This window comes from Oncorhynchus clarkii, chromosome 1 (genome assembly GCF_045791955.1).
Source record: "Oncorhynchus clarkii lewisi isolate Uvic-CL-2024 chromosome 1, UVic_Ocla_1.0, whole genome shotgun sequence".
NCBI classification, from domain to species: domain Eukaryota; kingdom Metazoa; phylum Chordata; class Actinopteri; order Salmoniformes; family Salmonidae; genus Oncorhynchus; species Oncorhynchus clarkii.
In genome coordinates, this window is record NC_092147.1 from 42332383 (window position 1) to 42347149 (window position 14767).

A 14767-nucleotide genomic window follows, 5' to 3' on the forward strand; every position below is an offset into this window, starting at 1 on the left:
CCGTGGTTTACATGTGAATTAAAATTCGGAGCATGTCGGGAGTGTGTTAGAGGCCATTGTTTGAGAATCTTAAAGGTCTCATCGGTTCGATCTCCTTTGCCACAAGCAAATCATAAGCCAATCACCACAGAATGCAGGGTGTTCCCAAAGCATACTTTTTGGTACCCACGTGGACAGAAAGTGAATGCAGTGTTGAATTTGATGAAATGCAGACGAAATCATCATTTGATTTCTCCTCCATAAAATGTTGTCAGTAACAGTGCAATGCATCAGATTAGGGGAGTCCGGGGCTGTGTGTCACACTTTTGACTTTTTTTTTCACCTGTAGGCCTATAAGATGAGACTCTTTTCAACATTATTAGAAAGACCAAGGTCTTGGGTTGAAATGGCCTTTAGTCCTTATAGCTTATTCCAAAATGGGAGATCTTACCTATCAAGGCTTTGAAATAAAGAAATTAATGTAGCCTACAGTCTTAGAAATAGCCAGGTTATTTTGATTGAACAATATTGTTTACAAAATTACGCAGTTTATACTTTGTAAGTATAACTTATTATATAACTCTCTCCAACTGAGCATAAAAACAAGATTATGCTAATTTCCACATGTCTTGACCTAGCAACTTTGAAAATAAGTTTGAAATATCGCTATCCCTTTCCTCATTCCAACAAACAATTGTTCATGAATATCTGACTCCCATAGTTCAAACAATGAAAATACCAAGACTATACTTTCACCTCCCATAAAAACACACAAATTCCCTTCACCTCAAAGTAGTCACACATTTTAACCTTAAAATGACTAGACTACACAGCACCCTCTAGATTGGGAGTAACAGACTAAACTATACTGTGAAAAGCAACCTATGTAACACAGAACCCCGGTCTCCCCTATTCCCTGTGCAGTTATTAGAATACTTATTCCGCTGTTTAATCCCCCATTTTGTTAGAAGACCAGTAGAAAGTACAAATGTGAACATTGATACACTCAGGTGAGTCTCCATGATTAGGCTATCATAGATGGAGTTAAGGCAAGCATTTTGTCCAATAAATTAATGACTTGCATGCACACACAGGCAGTCCCTGCTGTGAAGACATCTTATTATTGTATAGGAGCTTCATTCTTCTGGTGCTCAGCAGTAAATATGAGAAGAATATAGAGCGTGAAGCTGAAGCTGTGCGATCCATCCAAGTGTTCCTGTAGAAGTCATATCTAAAATTAGAATCTTTCACACTGAGATGTGTAAAGCCGTGAGAAGTTTATTGTGTGTGATGCTTGAAGTGTAAAGTAAAATGTCAGAACATTGGCTGAGACGCAGAGCAGCACGATCATCTGTATCTTCTTTCCTATGTGGTTGTCTATTTCAGGAACAGATCGTCATCATTTTCACATTTTCATCTCTCAGCATCCACAAATAATGTATGTAAACATGCATTTGATGCAAAAACAGAGGCAGTTTCAGCCCAATGGGGTCAAATAGTTGGGACGCCACCTTTGCCATTTGGCCTGCTTACAGTGGAGGCTAGATAATTATTGAGGATGTTCATCCAGCTTCCCCAGTATTACCCTCTGTTCTCTCTGATGCGACTTGACTTGGACCATGTTCCTGTCTATCTTCATTTGTCATTCGGTGCTATGCTTCAGCCTCTGTATTGCTTGACTGCTTTTCAAATGATATCCGTGTGTCCATTCACTTTGAGTAGGACTGGACGATTGGCTTAACTCGAGGGCTTTGGTGCCTCAACCCTCCCCTGTCTCCTCCTGTCCAGAGACCAGCCTATTAGAGGCCTACGTAGGGCACCATAAAATGACAGCATCTGCAGCCTTTACATTTGTCAGACCAATTAGATATGGTCCCTATGCTTTCTATTTACAGTGGAATTAAGGGGGTTTATGGCCGGTCGTTGCTCCCTCCTCATCATACTCCCATGGCTTTAAGCAGCTGTTTCTTCTGAGGTCCGGCGAATATGTTGCACATCTGGTGGTGCTTCTGTCACGACTACATGCCAGAGGAAAGGGTAGGGCTGGGTGGGCGGAGGGTCATTGGGGCAGGAAGGGGGTTCTTTTGAAGCTTGGCTGGAGCAGGACTAAAAGGAAAAGCAGGAAGAGCAGTAGAATCCCTACCCAGGAGTCCTTGCACACCATTCTGTACCCAGGAGTCCTTGCACACCATTCTCTCTAATGTGGAAGTGTCTTGTGTGAAGGCCTGTGATGCTATTTCATTGTGTTCAGCCAGATCTTCTCCTCCAGGGGTCACAGCTTTAACTTCACCTGATTATTCACTCCCAGACAGCTGGTTTCAATTTGTCTTCCTCAAGAAAGTTAGTATTTAGAATTTTAGTATTTTATTAGGATCCCCATTAGCTGTTGGCAAGGCAGCAGCTACTCTTCCTGGGGTCCAAACAGATCTACAAAACATTGTGCATTATACAAATTTACATTGCTCCAATATTACATTACTAAGAATGAGGTGTTGTTCAATCTGTTTTTTAAATCTGATTTCACTGCTAGCTTGAGTTACCTGAGGTGAAAGATCATTCCATGTAGTCACTGAGTGTACAAAACATTAGGAGCACCTTCCTAATATTGAGTTGCATCGCCCTTTTACCCCCAGAACAGCCTCAATTCAACGGAGCTTCCACAGGGATGCTGACCCATGTTGACTCCAATGCTTCCCACAGTTGTGTCAAGTTGGATGGTGTACCATTCTTTGGATGGTGTACCATCCTTGATACACACAGGAAACTGTTGAGCGTGAAAAACCCAGCAGTGTTGCAGTTCTTGACAAACTCAAACCGGTGCGCCAGGCACCTACTACCATACCCCGTTCAAAGTCACTAAAATCCCTGTCCTGCCCATTCACCCTCTGAATGGCACACATACACAATCCATGTCTCAATTGTCTCAAGGCTTAAAAATCATTCTTTAACCTGTCTCCTCCCCTTCATCTACACTGATTGAAGTGAATTGAACAAATGACAGTAAGGGATCATAGCTTTCAGCTGAATTTACCTGGTCAGTCTATGTCATGGAAAGAGCACTTGCTTCTAATGTTTTGTACACTCAGTGTATAGTACTGCGCATTTCCTAGCCTCTGTTCTGGACTTGGGGACTGTGAAGAGACCTCTGGTGGTATGTCTTGTGGGGTATATATGAGTGTCTGAGCTGTGTGTTATCCGATTGAACAGACAATTCGGGACTTTTAACACGTCAATACCTCTCTCAAAGACCTGTAGTGTTCTCTCCTCTACTTTGAGCCAGGAGATATTGATATGCATGTTGTTGATATTAGCCCTCCATGTACATTTAAAGGCATACTTCGGGATTTTAACAACGAGGCCATTTATCTACTTCTCCAGAGTCCGATGAACTAGAGAATATCATTTTTATGCTGCCGTGTTCAGGCCTATGTTCATTTATGTATGGAAAGGAATGAAGCCAGTTCGTCTTGTCTAACACACAGGCAAAGTACCCATCCAGCTCCCTTGTGGCCTTTTGGGCATCAGTGATGACAGGAATTCATCTTCATCTGATGAACGCTGTCTCTGTTGCTCTGTCCCGTCCTATGTCATTGTGTCAAGAGGATGCTTCAGGTAGACCAAACCTCTATAGGGGCAAATACACAACATACACATTATGAATATTTCAACAAATTCTGCTTTATGTGGTAACTTAGTTAATCATATCACTGACATTACAATAGCCCAAACACAGACTTTCCATTAGAGGTCAACCGATTATGATTTTTCAACGCCGATACCGATTATTGGAGGACCCAAAAAAAAGCCGATACCAATTAATCGGCTGATGTTTTTTTGTAATAATGACAATTACAACAATACTGAATGAACACTTATTTTAACTTAATATAATACATCAATTAAATAAATTTAGCCTCAAATAAATAATGAAACATGTTCAATTTGGTTTAAAGAATGCAAAAACAAAGTGTTGGAGAAGAAAGTAAAAGTGCAATATGTGCCATGTCAGAAAGCTAACTTTTAAGTTCCTTGCTCAGAACATGAGAACATATGAAAGCTGGTGGTTCCTTTTAACATGAGTCTTCAATATTCCCAGGTAAGAAGTTTAGGTTGTAGTTATTATAGGAATTATAGGACTATTTCTCTCTATACGATTTGTATTTCATATACCTTTGACTATTGGATGTTCTTATAGGCACTTTAGTATTGCCAGAGTAACAGTATAGGTTCCATCCCTCTACCTGGGCTCGAACCAGGAACACATCGACAACAGTCACCCTCAAAGCAGCGTTACCCATGTAGAGCAAGGGGAACAACCACTCCAAGTCTCAGAGCGAGTGACGTTTGAAACGCTATTAGCGCTCACCCCGCTAACTAGCTAGCCATTTCACATCGGTTACACCAGCCTCATCTCGGGAGTTGATGCAGTGCAATGCTTGAAGCATAGTGAAGAGCTGCTGGCAAAAAGCACGAAAGTGCTGTTTGAATGAATGCTTACGAGCCTGCTGGTGCCTACCATCGCTCAGTCAGACTGCTCTATCAAATATCAAATCATAGACTTAATTATAACATAATAACACACAGAAATACGAGCCATTAATATGGTTGAATCCGGAAACTATCATTTCGAAAACAAAACATTTATTCTTTCAGTGAAATACGGAGCCGCTACGTATTTTATCTAACGGATGGCATCCATAAGTCTAAATATTCCTGTTACATTGCACAACCTTCAATGTTATGTCATAATTACGTAAAATTCTGGCAAATTAGTTCGCAATGAGCCAGGCGGCCCAAACTGTTGCATATACCCTGACTCTGCGTGCAATGAACGCAAGAGAAGTGACACAATTTCACCTGGTTAATATTGCCTGCTAACCTGGATTTTTTTCAGCTAAATATGCAGGTTTCAAAATATTTACTTCTGTGTATTGATTTTAAGAAAGGCATTGATGTTTATGGTTAGGTACACGTTGGAGCAACGACAGTCCTTTTTCGCGAATGCGCACTGCATTGATTATATGCAACGCAGGACACGCTAGATAAACTAGTAATATCATCAACCATGTGTATTTATAACTAGTGATTATGATTGAATGATATATTTTTTTTATAAGATAAGTTTAATGCTAGCTAGCAACTTACCTTGACTTCTTACTGCATTCACGTAACAGGCAGGATCCTCCTGAGTCAGGTGGTTAGAGGGTTGGACTAGTTAACCGTAAGGTTGCAAGATTGAATCCCTGAGCTGACAAGGTAAAAAATCTGTCGTTCTGCCCCTGAACAAGGAAGTTAACCCACCATTCCTAGGCCGTCATTGAAAATAAGAATGTGTTCTTAACTGACTTGCCTAGTTAAATAAAGGTGTAAAAAAATTAAATACAAATCGGCAAAATCGGCAACCAAAAATACCGATTTCCGATTGTTATGAAAACTTGAAATCGGCCCTAATTAATCGGCCATTCCGATTAATCGGTCGACCTCTACTTTCCATACTTATTATTCTCAGATAATCAGACTGAAGTGAGTTTGTCAGATGTTCTCAGACCTAAAAACGTGTCTAATGTTGAAATGAGTCCATGTCTAGTTGTACTTACTGTGTAGACTCACACAGTTATATGCACAGTTAGACTTACTGAGTCTCTGGCTTTTATATGAAGGTTATCCTAATTTACACAAAGTACAGTACATAGCTAAAAATCCTAGGTCTAAATACTGTATGTCATGACCAAGCAGGCTAATATTGGCTAGCTAGCTAGCTCATTTACAGTAGCTAGCTCGCTCACTTGCTGACCTTAGCCTAATGTTGTTAGCTAACCCAGATAACTTTCATAGCTAGCTAGCTTGCCACCACCACTAATATTGACATTGACATGCTAGCCGTATTTCATCATCAGGTGGTGGTTAGCCATGTAGCTAACTTAGCTGCAAGAATAGCTTGCTGACATTAGCATGCTAGACAACTAAGCTAGTTAACGTCCGTAAGTTAGACTATTAGATAACTAGCTATACTAGCTGATAAAGCCATCCATAGGGAAATGTTTGATTTTGCTCATTCATAAAAAACTAGCTAGTTATCTTGTGGCGAAATCTGCACGGAGCCTTCACCGTGCACTGCCACTTTAAGAGCGCATGAGCAGTAAGGAAGGAGAAAATAAAGAGAGCTCGTTCAGCTCTTTGGGGAGGGGCTCTTTGGTGGCGCGACAGTTTGATTGTGTGTGCTGTGCTGCAGAAGTTTTGTTTGTTTTCAGCGTGTGTAGTTTATAGAGTGTTTAACTCAATCATCGGTGTAATCGCTCTAGGTCGTGGTTGTTTTCGTTTGGGACCGCGCCCGTTATGGATCGCATAATAATAAAACTGCATGGTGAGACTATTAACCTTCCTGTGGCTATTCTTGCAGATTCAAGCCTTGCATTTGCTGTAGTCCTTGGCCTAGACTTCTAGTTCTTCATTGGACTGACCATCTCGATGTCCGAACCCTCCTATCGGCTGCACTCTGACTATTCTCAGCCTCATCCATTTCAACCTGGTAATGCACTGATTTCAGGTTGGAGCCTGCTACATTATGCAGAGTCTGGACAAGGTCAAGTCAGAAACAGAGAAAATATAAAGAGACAAAGACAAAAACATGTTCCACCAGTGAAGTCTGAGAACCCAACTATCACCCTGATTACTGCCGTACCCCCCCTTCTATCCGAGAGCAAAAGCAAACCTGATGCTGATTTCTACATCAAACAAGCAGTATTTATTAGAGAGGGGTAAAGAAAGATTTTGTTCGGGCGCCAGGCAGGTATTAACCATGCCGAAAGGAAAAGAGTAGACTAGAGAGAACCACTACCAGACCCACACACATCAGCAGAAGAGACTGCCTAGAGTGTAGCCTGTTTACCAGATAGCCAGTGGAGAGAAAAAAAGAATACACACCATATAAAACCCACATCACAGCACAGGGGTAACCCAAACAAGAATATCTCATACAATAATACTAATACTAATAATGGCATAGCAATTCAACAGCAACTTCATACAAGAACGAACCCAGTCATCAACATAAGATTTGCAATAATCTGTATTATTTTCTAGTGGATGAGTGCAAAGGGTATGAATGTGGGGGGTGTTCATCGACACAACAAAGGCCTTAAAAATGTCCACAGTCTTCTCGGCCACATGTCATTAGTACACCTCAATACAGTTCACATAACAATACACAACTTGCAAGCAACCTCCCTTTTAACTAAAACCTCCCTTCGCAGAATTAGAGCAATGGCTGATGCAGTGGCTGCAAGAGCGCATGAGCAGTAAGGAAGGAGAAAATAAAGAGAGCTCGTTCAGCTCTTTGGGGAGGGGCTCTTTGGTGGCGCGACAGTTTGATTGCGTGTGCTGTGCTGCAGAAGTTTTGTTTGTTTTCAGTTTTGTTTGTTAAATACCGCTACAATCTTACCTCTACAATGTTTCCTGAAGTTTGAAGCAGAGTTTTTTTAGGCTGCCACCTCCGCCATCCTGGATAAGCAAAACTTGCATTGCATGGCCTTTCCTGTGCTTGAAGGAGAACTGGTCACCGTCACAGTCTCCTCCGTCTCCATAGAAACCTTTCCCTTCTTTCACGATACGTCTTGAACTAAATTAACTGAGAAATTTGATTTGATTGGTCACTGACTAAGCAATGATGAGCTCTCGCAAACTTTCCTTGGATAGCCTACAAAATTGTACTCTGTAATGGTTGGTTTTAAAAAGGTAGCGAAGTACAATACCTCATTCAAACATAATTAAATACTCAAAAAAGTACAAGTACTCAGAAAAGCTACTCAATTACAGTAATGAGAGTATCTGTAATTTGTTACTTCCACCCCTGATTGAATGGCATATGGCTGAAACTAGAGCCACCTACTGTGAGTCCTCTTACTGTGGTTTGGGTGACTCCTCCACCTCTCCTCTGAGTGTATCAGTCAGGCCAACAGTAAGTAGTACAGTCGGCATCTCCATTGGTGATGCTGGGAATTCCACCTCACACACAGTGGAACCACTCCAACACCACAGATGAACAGTAACACACATGGTATCACCACTACCGATGTGTTGCCCTTTCGATTAAAAAGTTGAGTGTTTTTTTGCTGGTGTGGTCAGTTTTTGGTTACCATTTTTCTGGGGTTTGACCCATCAATTTCAGGGTCAACATTACCATAACCATTTAGCCATGAAATCTGGCTGCTCATGTGATCTAAACGTAGAGAAAATATTTGACTTCTTCTGCTGGGAATATTGCTATAGCTACAAAAGTACCAGTCCTGCAGTCCGTGGTTACCAAAGCACTTCTAAGATGAAATCACAAATGAATTTTTGTCTGACAATTAACTGCTTTAACACACTGGAGTCAGCAGGAGTGGGAAGTCCTGGTCATGCCAGCCTTTACTTTGGCCCCAGCCACTGTAGTGAATATGTTTGAGCAAAAACCAAGCCTTGAGGTTGAAGGAATTGTCTGTAGAGCTCCGAGACAGGATTGTGTGTCGAGGCACAGATCTGGGGAAGGGGACCAAAAACTGTCTGCAGCATTGCAGGTCCCCAATAACAGTGGCCTCCATCATTCTTCAACGGACTCTTCCTAGAGCTGGCCGTCCACTAAACTGAGCAATCGAGGGAGAAGGGCCTTGGTCAAGGAGGTGATCAAGAACCCAATGGTCACTCTGACAGGGCTCTAAGGACTGGGAGACTAGTCAGGATCAAGGCAAAGATGAACGGAGCAAAGTACAGAGAGATCCTTGATGAAAACCTGCTCCAGAGCGCTCAGGACCTCAGACTGGGGCGAAGGTTCATCTTCCAACAGGACAATGACCCAAAACACACAGCCAAGACAACGCAGGAGTGGCTTCGGGACAAGTCTCTGAATATACTTGAGTGGTCCAACCAGAGCTCGGACTTGAACCCGATTGAACATATCTAGAGAGACCTGAAAATAGCTGTGCAGCAATGCTCCCCATCTAACCTGACAGAGTTTGTAGCGTCATTTCGAAGAAGACTCGAGACTGTAGTCGCTGCCAAAGTTGCTTCAACAAAGTACTGAGTAAAGGGTCTGAATACTTATGTAAAAGTCATATATCAGTTTTTTGTTTTTATAAATTAACAAACATTTCTAAAACCTGTTTTTGCTATGTAGTTATGGGATATTGTGTGTAAAATGATGCGGGGGGGGGGAAATGTAATCAATTTTGGAATAAGTATGTAACCTAACAAAACGTGGAAAAAGTCAAGGGGTCTGAATACTTTCTCTGTACGTCTGTTAAGGGACACGTGGGGCTGTCTAAGGGACAATGCGATTAATTCAAAGGCAAGTTTGATGTATTTATCAATTTAACTCCTCTTATGAGAGGAGAGGCACTACTGGACATATTGTTCCCATATAAATGATCATGCAACGTATCATCACTCATCCAACCTTGACACTGGAAAAACAGAGATGATAAGTTTTCTAGACTGGAGCAGAACAGCCCAGAGCAGAGCTGAAAATGATTGTTACTGCAGCTAGCACAGCTCAGACTAGTGTGGACAAAGCAAGACAAATGGCCAGACAATGGGAGAGTGTCTGTGGTTTTAATGTCCACGCCTCCAGGAACTCATTCATGACTGGATGACCAAAAATGTCTTTAGTCTCCATGACATAAGAAGTATTTTTGGTCCTGTACCTTCGGACTAATGCTTCTAGGTCCTGGGGCTACTAGGATAAGAGATGTATTATTTGCTAGCAGACAGCCCAAATTACTAGTCAAGCTTCTATTTGTTCCACACAATGTATGTTATTTAATCGATTACAACATACAAGTTGAAAATTATTTTAGTTTTACAGTCAAGACATGCATTTAGTTTTATTTCCAGAGATTAGTATCAACTTCAAATATTTCACAAAGCCCCTGTTGTTTATACAAATGTGCATAGTGGGGTATGTTTAGAAATCTGTAAACCTTGCAGCATTTCCCATTCCGTATATAGTCACTTTTTCCCTGCCGTGCTACAGTGTTGGCAGCAGCATCACCCCACATTGTTTTACGGTCTAAGGCTTTTATAAACTTTCGGGGGAAATTTGTGAAAATGTCAAACCTTGACAAACACGTGGCGTTTCATGAGACAAAGACATATGGATCATGATTACTTATGAGTTATTCTATATGACTTCATTTTCATACTCCTGTCTTTTTTTTTCTTCTTTTTTTTATTTTTACAAATGGTAAATAATAAAAACAAACAGAAATCATCAATGCCTACTTTAGGAATCACGTGTACGGTAATACGTGTCATGATGCTCATGAATACAACTAGTGTTATTTCTTCCACAACATGCTGTCGAGTCAACTTTACATTCCAAACAGTAATGAATTAGCAAAATGTGCTATTACTCAGTAACAGTCGCTTAAGTACACTTCTGCTCTACTCCTTCAGATAAAATGGAGATCAGATGTGAGATGTGATACACTCCCATGGTCTCTATTTAAACTCCCAGGGATTATTTAGATGGTGCACTGAACACTTGCACTACTATTCTACTATCCCGGTTGACACATCCCTTGGACTGGTTCTGGTATTTGCCTCATGGCATCAGCAGGAAAAAACATTATAATATGTTAATCATGTGGCCCACTTCAAAGAGCTGGGTTGAATTGTGGATATACTGTCCCAAACAGGCCACAGAGACATGGAGAAGTCCTGACACAAAACTCCCCTCAGAATGGCACTACGGACTGGGCAGTCCGGATTGCTGGTCCAACAGCATCACTACTGTCACAATATGGCTTCCAAGATGAAACGATGTCCCTGTTAAGTGGGACTGTTTTAGTTGAAGGTCTGAAAAATGACTACTTATTCCTATTGACTGACTCATTAAAGAGGTTAAAGCCCTTGGTTGAATTAACCTATCATGACATTTGTCCTCAGTTTTGGTAATCAGGGGTGGCAGGATAGCCTAGTGTTTAGAGTGTTGGACTAGTAACCAAAAGGTTGCAAGTTCAAATCCCCAAGCTGACATGGTACAAATCTGTCATTCTGCCCCTGAACAGGCAGTTAACCCACTAGGCTGTCATTGAAAATAAGAATTTGTTCTTAATTGACTTGCCTAGTTAAATAAAGGTAAAATATATATATTTTTTTAAATCAGACATTATTGTAATCGGTCAATAGAAAGTATGTTGTGTTGGGTTTGCGATAAAGAGAAAGTAATTGTTGTTCACTGTTTTCTTCTGTCTTTTCCTTTTTTCTCTTTAGTTCATTCTCTTGGTTGTTGGTGCATTAGGAGGTTCTTGGGGGTGGGGAATGGAATTAATTGTATTTTTTATTTATATTTATCTTCTTGGTGGGGACTGTGAGAGGGGTCTCGAATGGTTGAGGGTCAGCTATTGGAGAACTGTGGGGGGATCTCGGAGGGTGCGGGTTCATGTTTTTTTGGCCTTGAGCAGGGCATTGACCCTGGATGCTTGTGTATCGCTCTGAATGGGAGTCTGTTGGATGACTGGTATGGCGTAGTTGTTGAGCGGCTTCACTGCAAGTATATTGTATGTTTCCGATATTCTATAAATATTTATTTTTGAAATAATAATAAAAAAGAAGTAATTATGACCCATAGGTCTTTGCCTCATGAAACGCCATGTGTTTATGTCAAGGTTTGACATTTTCACAAATTTCCAGAAAAGTTTATAAAAGCCTTAATTTCTTCTCAGTGTGTGAATAGAAGTAGAGCTTGGTTTCCGGCAATAGAATGACTCCATTCTAGTCAAACAAGCTTCAATGTGATTAAAAATGTCCTGCTACTTTTTTCAACTTTAATCAATGTCCTATCAATATTCTCTGAACTTGTTAGTGTTAGACTGTCATGCCATCTCTTTTGAGAAGTACTTTCCTTTAACTTCTTGCTCCTACTTGAGACGCAGATGTCTCAAGTAGACACCTGGAAATGCAAATGCGCTATGCTAAATGCTAAATGTACTCGTTAAAACTCAAACCTTAATCAAAATTCACATGCAGGGTATTGAATTAAAGCTACACTCGTTGTGAACCTAGCCAACAAGTCAGATTTTTAAAATGCTTTTCGGCGAAAGCATGAGAAGCTATTATCTGATAGCATGCAACACCTCAAAATGCCTGAATGCGACGTAAACAAAGACTTTGCTTATCCGGCGCTACACAAAACGCAGAAATAAAATATAAAACATTCATTACCTTTGACGAGCTTCTTTCTTGGCACTCCTATATGCCCCATAAACATCACTATTGGGTCTTTTTTTCGTTTAAATCGGTCCATATATACCCAAAATAGCTTTCTATGGAAGCTGTGTCATTCAGAAAAAAGCATTGTTTTTAAATAAAGGTTGAAAAAAAAAAAAATGTTTCAGCATGATAATACACGGTCCCATGCATGGATCTGTATACAATTTCTGGAAGCTTAAAAATGGCCCAGTTCTTCCATGGCCTGCATACTCACCAGACATGTCACCCATTGAGCATGTTTGGGATGCTGTGGATTGAAGTGTACAATAATATGTTCTAGCTCTCGCCAATATCCAGCAAATTTGCACAGCCATTGAAGAGGAGTGGGACAACATTCCACAGGCCACAATCAACAGCCTGATCAACTCTATGTGAAGGATATCTGTCGCGCTGCATGAGTCAAATGATTGTCACACCAGACACTGACTGGTTTTCTGATCCACCTTTTTTTAAGGTATCTGTGACCAACAGATGCATATCTTTAATCCCAGTCGTGAAATCTGTAGACTGAGGCCTAATTTATTTATTTAAATGGACTGATTTCCTTATATGAACTGTAACTCAGTATAATCTTAGAAATTGTTGCATGTTGCGTTTTTGTTCAGTGTAGAGAATGACATAACTTGTCTAATTTTATTTTTGTATTATTCTTTTTATGGTTCTCAGCCTCGGGATGACGTAATGTTCTAGCTGTGCTTTGCAATTTATTCCTCAGTCTAACCAGAGGACATAAGTGTTTTAATGTGCTAACAGCTCTGGCACTCTGACTGAGTGGTACTGTATGAGACGGTTACTCTCCTGCCTCTTCTGCTACTGTCTCACTAGGCCTGACTCTGCTCTCGACACTCTACTCCACTCTCCATTCATTCTCTTGCATATCCATCTCTGACTGTTACAGTGTCTGCTATTACTGAAGAGACCATTCAGAGTGATGTCTAACCAATGATTTTGCTATACTGCTAGATGAAATGGTGCTGTAAAGAACCAAAAGGCACCATACTTTTTTAGCAGTGTAGCCTTCTGTGAGACGTGCTTCTGAGAATGACTGAACTGTTCTGTCCTGCTCTTGTGTTCCAGTATCCAGCAGCCCTGATGAACCTGGGGGCCATTCTCCATCTCAACGGGAAGCTGCAGGAGGCGGAGACCAACTACCTGCGAGCGTTGCAGCTGAAGCCAGACGACACCATCACCCAGTCTAATCTGCGTAAACTGTGGAACATAATGGAGAAACAGGGCCTGAGGACAATGGGGCCGTGAGTTAACTCACCAGCCAGTCAGCCATCTGTGCAGCAGGCCTGGGGAAGAAGTGGCCCGCTGCTCCCTTGGAGGAGAAACTGGGGTAGTGAGGATGGAGGAGGACAGCAGAAAAAGCCACAAGACTGCAGAACGCTCCTTGTGACTCTTCACTACTCCTCAGGCCAGGAGTAGCTTCCCTGGGAGGCTGTCCGTTGTGAGGAGCACTACCTTTGAATAATGTCTTCCTGGAACTTTGTCCAAAATGTGTGCTCTCCCAGGGTCGGTGAATCTCTACCAGAGCACTTAATTTGAAGTGGGCCATAGGTTCATACTTGAAGTCTTGTGATTAATTAGGAATTGAATTAGTTATAGATGCTTATAGGATCATGTAGGACAACGTTTGTCCTGGGGCAGAGTCCCAAGGCGCTGCCCTCCGAAGCAGGAACACTGCAGTAGAAGTTACGTTTTTTTCTCACCGTGGAATTAAGTTTCTGGTCTAATGAAAGTTGTGTTCATTGGCTTCTGTGCACATCAGTGAAACTCATGGCATGATATAGGAGATAACAGCTTTAACAATACATTCTCAAATTGAACACAACTAGTGGTGGCCAGGACTGACGAATCATTCATTGCGATTGTTTATGAGATTTCACTGATTTAACATGTTGTTGGACATTGAGACCTACAGCTCCTGCAAAGAGATGTAGCAGATTGTTGAGCATCGTTGAGTGATTCAAAAAGTTAAAGATTGTTTTTTTTAAAAACACCTCCACAAGAGAAAACAGATACCGTATAAATGGAACATGTGCCCTCAGGGTTTCCCACCCTGAAACATATGAATCCATAGAATATAATTTGCCAAAAGACACAGTGTTAGTTGTGAAAGAAAATACCAATAAGATAGTTTGAAGGAAAGGTGAAATGAATTTGAGCTGGAGTTTGTCATTATTTGCTAACTCTATTATGCCTTACTATCTGAAGGAGCAAAACTATTCCATGTAAATGTAGCAGTGAATTTCAAATTGCTTCTCTAGGCTTGTTGTTTCATAGAGTGACATAACATGGCTCCTGTGTAGGTCAGAGCCATATCTTAAGATGAATATATGGCTCTGGTGTAGGCTACTCATGTCTCCTTGGATAATTTACTTTGAGGAAGGTAGCTAATGTGTTTTGAAAGGAAATGGAAAATGACCTTCCCATGGTACTAACATTAGCCCCCCCATCAGCTGACATGCTAGTTGGAGGTTTGGACAGCAGCAGAGAACTGAAGGCTTCCCCTCCCTTCGCAATACAAGACATGATAAGA

At 41.2% G+C, this 14767-nt stretch overlaps 1 protein-coding gene across 1 annotated transcript in view; it reads left to right on the plus strand.

The window, feature by feature from the left end:
• LOC139407243 (transmembrane O-mannosyltransferase targeting cadherins 2b) overlaps positions 1 to 14207 on the plus strand; it is a 167879-nt gene extending 153672 nt beyond the window's left edge. The window contains exon 12 of the mRNA XM_071150848.1: positions 13303 to 14207. Coding sequence (XP_071006949.1) covers positions 13303 to 13482 — 180 coding nt within the window. The 3' untranslated portion in view covers positions 13483 to 14207. The remainder of the gene's footprint in view (positions 1 to 13302) is intronic.
• Positions 14208 to 14767: the final 560 nt, after the last annotated feature.